This window comes from Alligator sinensis, unplaced genomic scaffold (assembly GCF_000455745.1).
Source record: "Alligator sinensis unplaced genomic scaffold, ASM45574v1 scaffold1192_2, whole genome shotgun sequence".
Classification (NCBI taxonomy): domain Eukaryota; kingdom Metazoa; phylum Chordata; order Crocodylia; family Alligatoridae; genus Alligator; species Alligator sinensis.
This window is the reverse complement of record NW_005842312.1, coordinates 1,034,279-1,049,956: the sequence shown is the minus strand read 5'-3', so window position 1 is coordinate 1,049,956 and position 15,678 is coordinate 1,034,279. Positions and strand designations below refer to the sequence as shown.

The 15,678-nt window shown below is 41.8% G+C and overlaps 2 protein-coding genes across 8 annotated transcripts in view; one reads left to right on the top strand and one right to left on the bottom strand.

Annotated features, from left to right (window-relative positions):
- Positions 1-524: 524 nt before the first annotated feature.
- On the bottom strand, positions 525-7,220 carry TRAPPC2 (trafficking protein particle complex 2). Of its 3 annotated transcripts, none has more exons than XM_025209856.1 (5): positions 7,177-7,220; positions 6,357-6,468; positions 3,965-4,109; positions 3,267-3,352; positions 525-1,672 (listed from the first exon to the last, which is right to left on the bottom strand). In XM_025209856.1, exons 2-5 carry the CDS (start codon positions 6,447-6,449, stop codon positions 1,574-1,576), a joined length of 423 nt encoding a protein of 140 aa, XP_025065641.1. In that variant the 5' UTR covers positions 6,450-6,468; positions 7,177-7,220; the 3' UTR covers positions 525-1,573. The 3 variants fall into 3 exon arrangements, with proteins under 3 accessions (XP_025065641.1, XP_006028479.1, XP_025065640.1); XM_006028417.3 differs by having other exon boundaries at positions 7,181-7,220; XM_025209855.1 differs by lacking the exon at positions 7,177-7,220 and adding an exon at positions 7,013-7,141.
- An 11-nt stretch (positions 7,221-7,231) lies between these two features.
- OFD1 (OFD1, centriole and centriolar satellite protein) overlaps positions 7,232-15,678 on the top strand; it is a 68,767-nt gene continuing 60,320 nt past the window's right edge. For 3 of the 5 annotated variants that reach the window (XM_014522163.2, XM_014522162.2, XM_025209850.1), the window contains exons 1-7: positions 7,232-7,378; positions 7,741-7,842; positions 11,568-11,768; positions 13,189-13,257; positions 13,345-13,375; positions 14,033-14,140; positions 14,492-14,628. In XM_014522163.2, the coding sequence (XP_014377649.1) occupies positions 7,747-7,842; positions 11,568-11,768; positions 13,189-13,257; positions 13,345-13,375; positions 14,033-14,140; positions 14,492-14,628 (642 nt within the window). In that variant the 5' untranslated portion in view covers positions 7,232-7,378; positions 7,741-7,746. Of the gene's footprint in view, positions 7,379-7,740; positions 7,843-11,267; positions 11,429-11,567; positions 11,769-13,188; positions 13,258-13,344; positions 13,376-14,032; positions 14,141-14,491; positions 14,629-15,678 lie in introns of those variants that run through there. The other 2 variants (XM_025209849.1, XM_006028416.3) reach the window with 2 other exon arrangements.

Genomic DNA, 15,678 nt, shown 5'->3' with positions numbered 1-15,678 from the left:
ACAGGTCTGCCATTTAAACTGTCTAAAAATGGAAGTCTTCAGAATGTGTATCTACTAGTTTCATATTTTACATGCAAGGTCAGTATACAAGGTACTCTTCTTGAGCAATAGTTTCATTCTATTAACACTAGTAGAAAGATATACTTTCCCTTCTTACTACATTTTGAAGATTTTATGACATCCTTCAACTAGTCTGTAGCATAGGCAAGTGAAGCATCCACATCACATCATTACTCCAAATAAAATGACAGAAAAGATCGCTCTATAATGCCTTGTTCCACTTTCTCTAGAACATTTTACAATGACCATTTTAGAAATAAAGATGATTTTAAAAAGTGAGGACTCTAAATGCACATCTAATACACGTCTATTCATATTGAGATTTTATTTATACAGAAAATACAGGATGTAGTTACCAAAATATATAAACAAAATCGGGGGGTAGTCCATTTATATAGTTCTGCTGCAAAAGAAACACACTATTTCAAATACTGTGAACTGAAACAAAATATTTTGGGATGATATGGTTGTGCATGTATTTTATTCATTGTTTTAAAATTATACCTTTTGGAACAAGAATATACAGTGTATTTACAAAAAGTTCTTCTAACAACATTATGTCCACTAGTCCATCTGTAATAACAAGTGCTGCTCTGATAGACCCTTTGCAGCCTCACCAAAAGGGAGTCAGTTTATAAGTCTACTATTGAGAAAGGAATTTCTATTCGGGAAAGTTTTAAGCCTTAAGAAAGTGTCACCGGGGGGAAGAAATAAATAAGTGGAAGTACCAGGGTTTTTTCCTGGATTGAAATTTAGACTGAGGCAAAACAGGACTACAAAACTTTAGTCTGTTTTCTTTGCTACTTTCATTGGCACAATGTACCACTATAGATTTCTTTCACTGAACATCCAGTAAATTGTTCGCGTTTTCATTTTTTTTAATTTTTAAAATAGTATCTTATTCAAAGGTTGGTGTTGTAATAGAAGACAGTATTGCAAAGTCTTATTTGCCATCCCTAGAGGTGATAAACACAGCATTCTACAGCATGCATCTGTTCTTCTAGCAATATATATTTAAATCTAATCTGATAGTTTAGTGTTGTACTGTGCAACAATTTCTCACGAAGGAGAAAAATAGCTCTGATCTGACCATTGCTGAAAAAAAAAAAAATTGTTTGTTTGTACCAAGGCATACTATTGTAAAATAAACTACAGCTTTTTCCACTTAGAACTACTGAAGCAGTGAAATCTGCTTTTCATATCTCCATTGTACAGCAAACGCATTATAATGATGTCTCAAGCTTTGGAACACAGTAGTTGATTTATTAATGCTGGTTAAGCTTAATGACATTTTAACAGCACTTTTTTGATGTGGCAACTGGATGGTTTTAGTAGCTCTCTCATAACCATAGGAACTCAAATGGTTTTTGATTATAATCAGCAGAAAGAGCTGTTACCTTGGTGAAGACAAAGATAAGTATCAAACATGCTGAACACTTACCAGAATATTTAAGTTTATTGCATCTTTATGAATGTTTGAACTGTAATTAAGTACCCTAATCAAAAAAGGTATTCAGCTTGAAAGATGTTTCTTCGCAAGAAACTGCACTTTTCTCTCAAATGCACTGGATCGAATAGGAGAATTGGGCTCATAAAATGGATTCATTGCAAACTAAGGAAAAAGAAGTAGCTCAGTGTCAATAAAGAGGTTTTGAAATATTACTTTAAAAACACTTTCACTAATGACTGAGAATGCTAGTTAGAAACAGTTTTTCAATTACTTAAAGAAAATTGCTATCAAAATCCCTATTTCAACTATATCTCACCACATTTTAAAAGTATAAATCCCTATCGATATTAACAGGAATCCATTTCAATTGACAACATCATTTGATCCATGTTCAGAGGCTCAGATAGCTACCCACCATTGGATACAATGGTACACGCTCCCTCTAGTGGAATAATTTCAGACATGTTGATAAAACTATATGTTTTAAACAAATATATTGTTGTCAGGCCTTTCCCCATCCCATCCCAATATTTACCAGTCAAAATGAATATTGGGATGAGAGTCTAAGTTAGACTATTTTTTTGGTTCCATTATTCATGTGCATTAATTCAAGAATTTAGGAAAAAAAATCTTACACTTGCACCTCAATTGCCACATCATATATGCCCCTCTGATTCACTTCTGAATTCAGCCCAGCAGAATCCACATGAGTAGCTTGAGCACTGAGGAGGTGCAACTTACAGAAGTTTTAAAAAACCTCCAGTACACCAGAACTGTTTAGGATGCTATATTCATGAGAACTGCATGGATCAAATCTAGTTGAGATAGCAAGCTATAACCACAGGCACTGTCTAGGACAAGGGCAGGCAAAGTCTGGCTCACAGGCCGGATCCAGCTAGCAGTAGACTTCATTTCCCAGTGGCCCCTGCCCACGTGTTTGAAGCCAGTTTCCATGGAGACACCAGCAGAAGCCGCCCCGTGATGGCACGGATCTTGGGGCCAAGGTTTCCATGGAGACTGCCTCAGCAGCACTGGCAGGCAGCAGTGACATCAGCCTCTTGCAGGAGAGGGCTGAGGGGATGGCTGTGCTGCGGTTAGGAGCAGGGCAGGCAGCAGCAGTGCTGCTGGGAGGGGTGGCTATAGCCGCCCCCTCCCAGCACTGCCCATGCTGGCAGGGCAGGGAGCTGCTTCAGAGCCTGGCTGGGATCCTGTAGCAGTGATAGCAATTCCAGAGCCACGGCAGAGCTGCAATCTGCAGCCTGCATGCTCCAGACAGTGGTTTGCAGCTCTGCCCCAGCTTCAGACTATGCTATCACTGCTGCAAGGAGGCAGGGCAGAGCTATGATCCTCTGCCTGCACACCCTTGCCCGAGCATGAAGGCTGCACATTGCAGCTCTGCACCGTGCCGTCACTGCCACACGATCCCAGCCTGGCTCTGGAGCAGCTCTCTGCCCTGCCAGCAATGTTGGGACTGGTCTCCACGGAAATCCCGGCCTCATGTTTTGAGTGTGGCTGCTGCTAGGGTCTCCATGGAAATTACCCCCAGCTATGTGGGCAGGGGCTGCCAAGAAATGGAGTCCAGCCACCAGCCTGATCCAACATTTTGTCCACCCCTGGTCTAGGATAAAGCTACCAGCAAATGTACTTGCCTGTGTTGGCAATAGTGGAAAAATTCTAAGTTTCTACAACACAAACCTAGTGTAAGTGTATATGGTAGAAAACACTTTAATCTGAACCATAAACAGTTAGTTCTTACCTTTATATACAAGTCATAAACATCACTAAAGAAGTTTTTAATTCCATCTTCTTGTCTTACATCATGAAGCATAATAAATCTCATATGTGGACTAATTAAGGAAATAATTTGTTTGAAAAATGTAGTTAACTTTTAATAACCTATTCCCGCCAAATACATTTCATAACAAGACACATTTGTAAAGACAAGACAAATTTTGACATGGTATTTGGCCGAAGCAAGCACTCATTCTCTAATTCTGTGCTTAAACCTTTTTTTAAACAAAACAGAAACGTTCTTTGAAAATAGATCAGTGTCAGACTAGACTATAACCACACATCCCTCTTCCTCCCTAAAAAAGGGCCTTTGGGGGACAGAAGAACAGAGTCAAGTTAAAAGAGAATTAAACATGCAAGCAGACTTCCTCTTTTTATTGTTCCTCTCTTGTCTGCTTTATTCTTTGAGCTTGTATAATCTTCTGCCCCATTAGAGAATTTCTGTCCTTTCAATCCATTCTCCCCAAACCAAAGTTCAATACATATATTCCAATTGGTTCTGTCTTTCTAATGACCCATCTTGGACAGTGCTCCTCCAGACTACTCTGTAAATACTGCCTTCCGGAAAAAAAGATAACACAAGAATTTTACTCCAAACTTGCTTCATTTGACTCATTTTCTGGCAGAAGTTTACTATTAAATACAGGAGGAAAAAAAGGATATGTCCTGCAGTGACAAATGCAGAAACAAACCATTCATTAAACTTGTCCACTGTCTTCAAGTACATGTTGTTAGATAGCCACATATTCTCATCTACTAGATCAAGAGCAGCATGAGCTATGAACTGGTTGAGATGGCGATGATCATCCTGATATATATTGTGTGGAAGACGGAAGATGGAGTTATTGAGTGTATGGAATAAAACACAATAAGAATAATCTACTCATTCCTCTAAGGGTGTGGCTACACATCACCCTATGGTGATGTAGCAACATGCTTTGTCACTGTACAACAGCATGCTATGGCAATATAGCTATCACGTGGGTCTATACATGATTGCCAGCTACGTCACCATACTGGCGCGCTCCCTGGTTATAGCGCACCACTACGGTCACATAGCAGCAAAATCTAACTGTATGCCATGCACACGGGACAGTAACTGCCTGCACTGCAGAGCTTTAGTACTTCCAAAGGGAAGTACTAAAGCATGGAGATGTACCCTAAGATTGTGTTAAGTCTTTTTTCCCCCCATCAATCTAGCCTCTCTCCTGCCAGATATGATATAGAATCTAAATACATACAAATACTAAGCATGTAGTCTCTGTGATTAATGCATCATTTGTGTATACATCCTTGCAGGTCCCACTACAATGTATATGAATGGAAGTTAATACCATAGATCAGGGATGTCAAACTCATCCAGCCCCGTGAGCCAGATGAGTGGCATGGGGCCAGACCACGGACTACAAGCCAACCCCCATTTCCCCAGCATACAGAACTGGTGCCTGCTACAACTAGTCTAGGACCTACACTGCATGTAGGCCAGATCCAGTCAGAGATATGCAGTGTGGATCCCAGACTAGATATGTGCTGTACACAGTGCCTGCTCAGGCCAGACTGTACCACACACAGCACCTGCTCTAGGAATCACACTGCACAGCACCCACTTCAGCTTCTGGCACCCATGCTGCATGTGGCATGCACAGGCACCATGTACGGCATGTATCCTAGACTAATTGAAGAGGGCAGTCCTGGAGCTGCAGTCCTGGAACTGCCAGGGCAGACACCATACATGACATGCACCCTGAAGCCAACGCTGTATGTGATACAGTCTAGATGCAGCAGGCACCATGTACAGCGATTCCAGGATTTTCAACATGCCCCCAATGGGAATGTGCCACATGCAGCACATTCCCATCTGTGCACAAATGCTCATCTGTGCAGCAGCCCTGGAGCAGCAGAGCCAGACATTGCATGCAGCGTACATCCCACACACTGACTGCAGACCTGGTCTGGTGCTTGCTGCGGCACCTGTGTAGATCAGCTCAGAGCCAGAGGGGGATAGACAGCAGGGCTCCATGGCCAAATCCAGCCTTTGGGCCATAATTTGACACTTGCCATTAATGTGGCTCAGAATCATGTAGACAACTGTAGTTCTAACTGTAGACAAATGCAATTCCATGCCTCACTGAAGTCCTCTCCAATCCTAAGATAGTGAAAGCAGTTTTATCTAAAGGAAAGCTAAAACTAAACTCTAAGGATTCAAGTTTGGAAACTGAGACTGCCCTGCAGCATGGAAATAATACCCATGCTGTTCCCACAACAGCAGGGTTGCTTCATTCCTTATACTTCCTCCTCCGTTCTTTAGACTGCTCATTATCATAAGCAAAGCAAAATTTGGGAGGAGACACACAGACACAAAGGTAAGAGCAAGAAGGGTCACCACAACTTTATCTGGGAATGAAAGAAGGTGAAAGGAAAAAAACGTCTTGCATTTTTTATATATGGGCCTTCTCACTCTATTTTTTAATCTTTCCTTCCCCTCTCCCCAAAGCCCTCATTATGCATTTTTCCTCCCTGGAGCTGTTAATTATGGGCTAGAAAATATGTATTTGTAAAATTACTCAAGTAGGTTAATACACTGAGACCTTCCTCTTATGCTACCCCTAAAAAAGGGGTAATAATAAAAGCTAGAACCTGGGGCATTGTTATGTACAGCACAAAGCTAGTTAGAATTCAGGAAGCGGAACTGAAAATCTAAATTCGGTATCTGATATTATTCCTTTGTGTTGCAGAATCCCTGTAACAGCAGGTGATTCTACAAGCTGGCATTATGATATAATGCAAAACAGCCACCAGAAAGCTCTTTAAAATAGCTCTTCTAAGGACGTGAAAAATACTCAGATGTTCTGTAGAAATTTTGGAAGAGCACCACAATCTAATGTTTAATGCACAAAAGGAATTATTATTTGTGGGATCTAATCCCTGTCCAAGCCTTCCATGTACCAGTATTCTGCAAAAAATAAAGTACTAGATACCACAAAGGATTTTGGTGGGCCCATTTTTATTTACAGGGCCTGTTGCCAGTATCCAAGAGAAGATGCAATCCACAAACCTTGGACTCTACTTTTCCAGGAGGTAGCCATTCAGTTTCAAATACTGGATTATCATGATGACCAACTATCACAAAGTAGAAACTTGCAGACATGGTCTTCAAAATAATGCTCCTTTCAAGAAAAGGATAAACATGTTTTACAGATGTTTCCATACTCGTAAATGAATCAACAGGTGTCTCTAAAGAGAAGATCAGCTAATGCGTTACAGGTTTACATTTATTATAGATTAAGAGCAGACAATTTTTAACGTTGGCCGACACACATTTATATTCCAAAGCAATTTAACAAAATTTAAGGCGTTTTGTTTCTATTTAAGTGTTCTGCAGAAACATTTTCCTTCTCAAGCTGAGGATGTTTTGCCAATGCACCAACTAGAAATGAAGGTAGGTGGCAGAGCTCTGCAGCCACATCCAGCCCAAGGGCCATACTTTGACACTTCCGCCACAGAGAAATTTGGCCCCGACATCACAGTAACTGTGATCTTACAGGAATCCTCTCCAATCCTAGGATACTGAAAACCTAGGTTTCAACAGGTTTTATCCAGACGAGATGCTATTACTAAACCCCAAGGATCTGACCTTTTGGAAACAGGCTGCCTTGCAGCATGGAAATATCACGCGCATTGTTCTAACACCAGCGTGGCTTTACTCCTTACGTTTTCCCTTCCATTTTTTCTTTCAAAGTCATTCCTAAAGGAACAAGGATGTGCTTCACCTCACGCGCCAAAACGCAGCGTGGTGGGGAAAACAGTTGTCACCTGGCTCCGCCTTCGGCCGAGCAGAGGGGGAAGAAGGCGGAGCTCCCGCCAAGTGCCCTCACCTACCGGCCCCCGGTGATCTCGTGGCGACAGCGACTGCAAGAGCCGAGCCTTCCCAAACTTCCGGCGCAGGCTGATGGCACCACCGCGCCTCAGAGGAGAAGGCGGAGGAGGTCCAAATCTCGCGAGAGTGCGGCCCAGCGCAGTCGGCGGCGGTTGGTAACAGATCAGCGCGTCCAGTTCCAGCAGCCGGGGTTCGGCGAGGTGATTGCGCATGCACGTCCGACGCTCTCTCACACCCCCCCCCAGTCCCTTCCAGGCCGTTCCACGCGGACCCTGCAGTGGCGCCCCGCCCCCCTCCCTCAATCCCTCCCCGCTGGGGGGCGCCCCGGGGCCACGGGTTCAAATCCCGCCTCCCTTGGGGGCGCTGCTGTCCCGCATCCGTGCTCCTTAGTCCAGTCAACACAAGGTACTCCCAGGATTCCGTGAGCTGGGGATTTGAGAGCGATACCTGCTAGCCTGAGATGCCCTAGGTGGGGGGTGCCCACGCGGCAGGGTGCAGGCCTGCGCGGGTGGGACAGGATGGGACAGGAGGAGTGATGCCAGCCTGTTTGCTGCCCTGCCAGGTGCAGATGGCGGCAGCGGGACGGGAGGCGCTGTCGCAGGACGAGCTGCGGAGGAGGCTGTACCAGACGTTTAAGAACCGCGGTGTCCTGGACACACTGAAGGTCTGCAGCCATCTCTCCCCATGGCTACCTCACCTGTGTTGGGGAGCCCTGTGGCAAGCGCTTTTTGGGTTATTTTGAAGCGGGACCGCTCCCTGCCCCACCATCTCCGCAGGCTGGAGGGGCTGCTGCTGAACAGCCCAGCACTGCCCGCTCTACTCATTCGTGTTCCTCGTAATCCACCATCTCATCCTCACATCCCACCCCCACAAGCGGCAGGATGCCCTAACCGAAGGCAAGGGCCCCTGGTGAAGCGGTCTATTCCACCCTGATCCTACAAGCCACCAAGGACCTGAGCTGGCCACTCCTTCATGGAGCCGTCCCCACAGGCTTTATGGACACCCCTACCCCTTTTGTCAACAGCGGGAGGCCCTGGGGCACACGCAGCTTGTGTGTGCTGGGTTGTCACCTTTCTGCCTCCTCCAGAAGCTCCTGCTGAGATGCTGACTGTCCTTCTCCCCACATCTTTTTTGTTATGCACTCCCTGTCTGTGGCCTCACCAAGCCTCATGACCAGGGATCCTGGTTTTCTCTAATAAATAAAACCCACAATTTTTTGGTTAAAAAAAGTAACCCAAAATATCTGTGTATTACTAGTGTTTCATTTTAATAACAGAAAAATGTGGATTTTGGGTTACTTTTTTTAACCTGAAAATTGGGGATTTAATTTTTTTTTAATCGGAGAAAACCAGATTCCCTGCTCATGACCTCCTGGTCAACCTCCTGGCTCTGGCCAAGCTGACTATCTACAAAACCAGGAAGGAGGCCCTGGCTGGGAGAAACCCAGGCACGGGTGGGGATATCTTCCTCTCGCTCCTCCACTTGCGTCTCTGGGTAGAGTTTCCCTGGTCCATGTCCATAGGCTCCCTTGACTCATTCAGGGGGAGAGTGCCTGCAGCTGACATTCATCCCTGCAGCAGCTTACAGAAGGTCACTCCAGTGCCATTGAAGTGACATCTGTGAACCAAATCCAGAGGCCCTGTGGGCCATAAGTTGCTGCCTTCTGATGCATAGGATTCCAGATGAGCACATATAAGTGCCTTGTACAATTGTGCCTATTTTTTCCTGGCTTTACTAGAAAGAATTTACAAAGCCAGTTTAAGCCACATGTAATATAGATAGCCAGGAAATTACCCGATTTGTGTAGTCATCGTCTAATACTACACGCCCTTAGGCTGAGTGGGGGTTTTTTGTCCACCACATGTTTGCTGCTACAGCCATTATAGCAGTGTCTTGACTGGGTAAGTGTCTTGATTGTTATTTATAGCACTGCAGACAGACAAAGTAAAAAGCCTAATAAAATGTAAGCAGCAGGTACACACTGAGTGTACTATGTTGAATAACAAATTTAATAAGCTGTACTGAGATGTGATCAAGGCCACTGTGGGTGTGAAGCAGCCCACATGCTTGTTTTGATTTAGGTGGTGCTTTTAAAGTAGAAATAAAGGATATGGCAAATAGTTTGTGCCATGATTTAAATGGCTATTTGTTGGTATATTCGGTGCTTTATATCTTATATTCTAGAATCCCATTTGCCTTTTTAACAACTGCTTTTAGTTGGTAATTTGTAATACATCCTGTTTTTTCTGCTTTGTTGTTGTTCCAACTGATAATTCCCTAGCATATAGTAGAGATTCTTGTTAGTTGTCCTCTGTATTATGAAATTTAATTTAGTGTTTCTTACTTCAGTTCTCAAGTTACTCAATTCTGTCTGCATGATATTCTGATCCTCCTCTGTACTGACAATGCCATTCCAACTCTATCTCATCATCAGCAACTTTGGTTAGAACACTCCTGCTTTTTGTGCCAAGGTCATCAATTAAATGATTAAATAAGACAAGTGCCAACACTGATCCTTGAAGAACTACCCTAATAAGCTCTTTCTGGCTAGTAGTACTGTACTGAGCACAGCCCGTTGTTTTCTTCCCAGGTTAGCTAGTTCCTTACCTACCCTTATCATTCTTGAAATACTCTCCATCTTAAATACGGTAGACCCTGGATTTTTCACTCCAGGTTATTCACAGCCTGTTTGGTTTGAAACACATTTCTGAATTAAAAATGAGATACCCGCTGCTTTCTGTGTTTTTTTCACTTCAGAGGGCGCTGCTTCTCCTATCAACTGTATCATGCCCATAGTCCCACGGAGCTGATTGGAGAAATAGAACTGTTTGAAATATAAGCTGTGACAAACAGCTGACACATGCCTGTGGTCCTGTGCAGCTATTTGCTACAGCAATACTTACCCCTGGCTAGTTTGCAAGCCCTCACCTTGCTGTGGGGCTAGGAACTTGAGCTGTCAAAGAATCTGGGTTTGATTGTAATGTTGCAAGTAACACTTTTTTTACTGCTTTATTCAAGTCTGGACAAATTGATTAACCAAATTTCCTTACCTAGAGAAATCAGTTATCGACTAAATTTATATTTAGTTGACAACTGATTTCTCTAGGTAAGGAAATTTGGTTAATCTGATCAGGCACAATCCATCTTTAGTAAAACCATGGTGCACTTTATCCCATTTTGCATTTTCCTTTGTTCAGCACCTGTCTTCAGATCCCATCACACTCCTGCAATTCTCTTTATGTTGTGTATTTAATTATCTATATTATAATCTTTACATTTTATAATTTTTATAGTGTAACTTTTTCTCCTTTTAATATTTTTTTCTTCCTGATTTTCCTTTTTATCACAGCGTGTTATTAATTATTATCATATAATATTGGTAGTGTCTGGATGTCCCAAACAGGATTGGAGTCCCTAGGTAGGTATTATACAAACACATGATAGGAAATAGCTTCCACCGTAGAAGTCTTCTAATTTAAGTAACTAACTAGGCAACAGATGGAGGAAAAAAAAGATATTGTTTACATTTTATACAGGTGGAAATGAGACATAAAAGCAAGTGATTTGCAAGCTCGCTCAAAAAATATACAATTAAGAGTAGAAAGTTTAACCTACATATCCAGGGTTCCAGCCTAGTTCCCTCATTATAGTGTATTTCTCCCTATATTGTTTCTTTGGTTTTTCCCCTTTCCCTCATGTTTTCCGTCTTTTCCCCAATATTTTCTGTTTTTCTTCCTTCTCCTCACGGTTACTCTCTTAGTTGTCTACTTTTGTGCCTTGTCCTGTCATTGTTCGCCAGTCCCAGATGCTTCTGTATGCATACCTTTATTCTGTTTAGCTTTCTTACAGGGAAAGAACTTTGTTGGTGTTGCTTACCCCTTCCATTCCAAAAATTTAGCAGTGCTTGAGGCAGTGTTTCTTGTTCTCCATCTCTCTCCCACCCTTTGTGGAAGGAATCAGCAACAACTTGGCCTTTCATTTTACAGTTTTTCAGGCAAAATTGGACATGATGATACATGAGACAGGAAGTAGCAAAGAGACAAGTTGAATGGGAAAAGCAGTAATTTAAAAATGGTTTCATTGTGGCAGGTGGTGTTTGAATGACATATGGCTTTTGAGAATAAGTATTTTCATCTCTCATCTCACAATTGTTGGAATGGAAGTTAAGTTCATCTTAGTGTTAGAGGAAGAGATGAGGAATTACCTGAAGACCCAAACAACTTTCCAGATTCCACAAAAGACAGACATAAGTTAGTTTTTTTTCTCCTTTGTGCTTATTTATATCATACTCTTTTTAGTTTCCTGAAGGGAATGCATGTAGCTTTAGGAAAATAAAAGATGTTGGTGTTTTCTCTGTTTATCTCATACTGATTTTTTTTTTTTTAACAGACTCAACTTCGAAACCAGTTAATCCATGAGCTGATGCATCCAATTTTAAATGGAGAATTTCAGCCACAAACTGTTTCCAGTGACGAAAGTTCACTGTTAGTTAGTGCCTCCAACAGTCTAGTGGCAGATCACCTGCATCGATGCGGCTACGAATATTCACTTTCTGTTTTCTACCCAGAAAGTGGCTTGGAAAAGGAGAAGGCAAGCTCTGTAACTTATTTTTGTTAGTGATGTACACGATAACACTTTTATAGAACTTAGCAAAAATTAACTAAACCATCCAACAACATTTTTAAAGTGCTGTGTTTGTGACGAGATTATGCCAAGGGTTCCCCTTTTAGGAAGTCATTCCTCTGATTATGGGGTGCTCAACCTCTAGCCTACAGCACTCTGTTATCCGGCCTGCAGGACTCTCCCCAGGTCTGGAAATTTGGTGGTGGGGAAGTGATGCCCTCGCTCCCCTGCTGCCAAATCCCCAAACCAGTGAGTTGCACCAAGCCTGGCATGCTGGATCCAGTGCCCAATCCCAACATTCAGAGCTGGCCAGGGGCAACGCTGGGCCCCAGGGCCCAGCCCCAGTGTGGGGAGCTAGGAGGGGGTGGCACCAGGTCTCTGCAGGTCCCCAGGTCCAACCCTAGCATGTTTGGGGTGAGGGTGCAGTGCTATGACCGTGGGACCCAACCCTGGCACTGCAGGCAGGGAGAGGTCAGTGCTGGGCCCCAGGGCCTGATCCAGCCTACAGATGGGTCCTGCACCATTCATCTGGCCTGCAGAGCCAAAAGATTGATACCACTGCTGTAATCCAAATTAAAACTCTTTTTTCCACATAAAAAAAATCACATGCAGGATAGGTGGTCTATTTATGCAAGTCATTGATACAGAAGAGTTCTAGAGACGGTGTATATTCTACAATTTTTCATTTCAAAAGGTAGTCTTGATTCACATGGATAATTGGGTTATACATTTTTATATCAATAGGCAGTCTGAGAGTGTTGTCTCCTATATTGTAGTCTCTCTGAGCAGTAGAATTGGACTTTGTCCAAAGAGACATGACTCTCTGCCATATGCCTCATTTGGCTCTCTGGCACCTATAGTCCAATAACAGCACACAAGCTTAAGTGATCTTTATATTCTAAAGTGGTATGGTACATCAGATATGGATCTCTTTACTTCAGGGGTGTCAAACTCATCAGGCCCCACAAGCTGGATGAATGGCATGGGGAGGGTCTACAGGATGAATGAATGGTGTGCATGCAACACGCACCTCTGGGCAGGATCAGGTCCACATATCCAATGGCACGTATGCTGGCACGTGGCCTGGCTGGCCCACTGTGGGTGCTGCACACAACATGAAGCTTGGACCAACCCTGTATGGGCACCGCATACAGCACGCATCCCAGCTGTGTGCATTGCATTGGAATGATCCAGGGCACACTGCTTGTGGCATGTGGGTCAAATCTCAGACCTATGGGCACCACCACAGGTCAGACTGGGCTCCTTGGGCTGGATCTGGCCTGTAGATTGGGTCTTTGCTACCTATCTTTTACTGAAACAGAGTAACTGGTATTGATCATTTACAGTGTTTTTTAATTTGTGGTTGTTGTTTTTCTTTTTTCCAAAGGTGTTTACAGTGCAAGACCTTTTGCAGCTGATTCGGATCAATCCAAAATCTAGTCTTTACAAATCCTTGGTAAATTGTTTTTAATTATGTAACTATTGCTTGAGTTACAATTTATGACAGAATACATTGGCTTAGTTTCCATCTTTTTCCTTACAGATTTTAGGCACTCAAAAGGAAAATAGAAAAGGTATGATGGTTTATTTAAATATTTTGTACACGATGGTAGCAATTTTGCTTTTAATACTTCCCTTTTTTTTTGGCAATTTTATTCATGATAGGATATTAACAACAAACTCAGTTTCCTTGATGATTGCTAAATATTGGATTCTTTCAATTTAAATAAGGTGGTTAAAATTATTTCCACTCAAAGAGGTTAGTAGCCATTATGCTTCAGAGTTTAATTTGTGGCATATATGAAATATATGACTTGGGTACAGTTTTAATAAATAGGTGCCAAAAGTTAAACTTATAAGTTGGAACTTGAGCACCTAAACAAAGTGGCTTGGTTTCTTTTGTTTTTTGTTTTTCTTCAAAAGGACTCAATATTTTATACAGCTCTGGTTGTTCTTGGGTACCAGTAACAACAGTAATAATCTGCTCTCTCAGTAATCTTGGAGGTGAGGGAGTGGGGGAGGCAGATGGGTACTAGCCGTAGTTAGAGAATGTCTTTTTTGCTGATTGGGAGACCAAACCACACTTATTTTTGTGTTGGCAGGAGTGGGGGGTGCACACACTCTTTTGTCATTTTTTTTTTTTTTTTTGTGTAGTAAATATGTCTTTGTTTCTGAGTTAAAAATTTGACTGCTATGAAAGAAGGAAGCAATTAATATTCTTGATCTTTAAGGTTTTCTTATGCAGATTTTAATGGAGCTGATGGAGAATCATCTAAGTAGGGGAAGCCATGATACAGAAACTCAGACAACCTCAGTGCCTCCTTACAGAGAATCTCTTGGTAAATTCAGCTTTTCTGGACAGCTCTTTTCTGATGTTTCAGAACTCTGTTTATTCAGAATATCTCTACTCGAGAAACCTACATAGTATATTTAAAAAGCATATCAAACTTTCGGCACAAATGGTTAAATGTTGCATGGTCATAATGTGACCTACATAGATAATTTGTTTCCAAGCATTTTGCTATCTACTGTCACTTACTGTTATTTTGATAGCTGTTGTGTAGAAGTTAGACATTGATCACTTAAATATATAATGACCCTAAAATCGTGAATGAAGCAATTATCACAAAGTGATACATTACTGTGTGATGTGTCAGTAGGTGTCACATTTTTTGCCATCTTCTTTATAGCTGAGAAGCTTCAACTGATTGATGAACAGTTTGCAGACATTTACCCCCAGAATCAGAAATTTGAATCTTTCGAAGTAAAACTCAGTGAATATCGAAAAGAAATTGAAAAGCATCTTCAAGCAGAAATGGCTCAAAAGGTATAACTCAGAAATGTGCAGTTATGGAACCTAAGATAGAGGAGAATGTGGTTTTTACCTTCCCAGATTTCTAAGGCTTTTAGTAGTTTAAATAGGAAGGATGTTACACCAGTCCAAAACTCTTATAAAAATAAAACTTAAATGAAAACCGGGCTCTTTGGGTAAATCCAATATCTTTTATTAGACCAACTCAAATAGTTGGGAAAATTCTTCTTTGCAAGCTTAGTTGGAAGAATTTTTCCAACTATTTGAGTTGGTCTAATAAAAGATATCAGATTTACCCAAAGAACCTTGTCTGCCTATGTGCTTAGACCAACACAGCTACAACCTACACCCCTGAAACTTAAATGAACACACCAGTAATGTAGTATTAACTTGTCTGTGTTCATGTGTTTACTATTTTCCATTCCAGTGTTTCTTGTAAATGGCTACCTTAAAATATATGGTACATTGACATTACGTACTGGTAACATTAACTACTGCATATCTTGCCATGTTTTGCCTTTTATTTTTCTTATTTTTAAGAAAAAAGAGAGTGTGTTTATGATGGTAGTATTTCTCTGCCTTCTAAAGCTTCCATTTAAAGCTGTATTTCAAGCTTGAATTTGGTTTGAAGCATGAACTTCAGGGGGTACATAGGGATCAGAAAGGGGGAAATGTCATTTGTATGGCATTTCTGTTTTAGATGTACTAAATTTATATCTTTCAAAAGAAGCATAGAATTTGTAAAATACTGGAGAATTCAGGAAAAATCTTCACAGAAACCCTAAAATTATAGGATCCATAATGTTTTTCATGTTTGATATTTCTCCTTTCCATGTAAGGAGAGCACTCTTTAGGAGACTTTGCTGTATTGTGGTGAAAGCTTTCTCACTTTCATGCCATTTTCCCATCTCCCATCACACCTTTTCTCCCTTGCTGCTGACAGTAGGATGCAGATCAATAGTTTAAAGTTGCAGCAAAATAAATTTAGATATTGAATATCAGGAAAAACTTCTTCAATGTTAAAGTAGTGAGGCAGTGGAATAGACTGTGTCGGGCCGCTGTGGA

Coding starts and splice junctions, on each gene's coding strand:
- TRAPPC2 (XM_025209855.1), bottom strand. CDS start 7,044: ATGACTTTGAAAGAAAAAATGGAAGGGAAAAC. Junction 4,110..6,356: donor CTGGAAAAGTAGAGTCCAAG/GTTTGTGGATTG, acceptor AATATATATCAG/GATGATCATCGCCATCTCAA. Junction 3,353..3,964: donor TGCATTTGTCACTGCAGGAC/ATATCCTTTTTT, acceptor TAATTAGTCCAC/ATATGAGATTTATTATGCTT.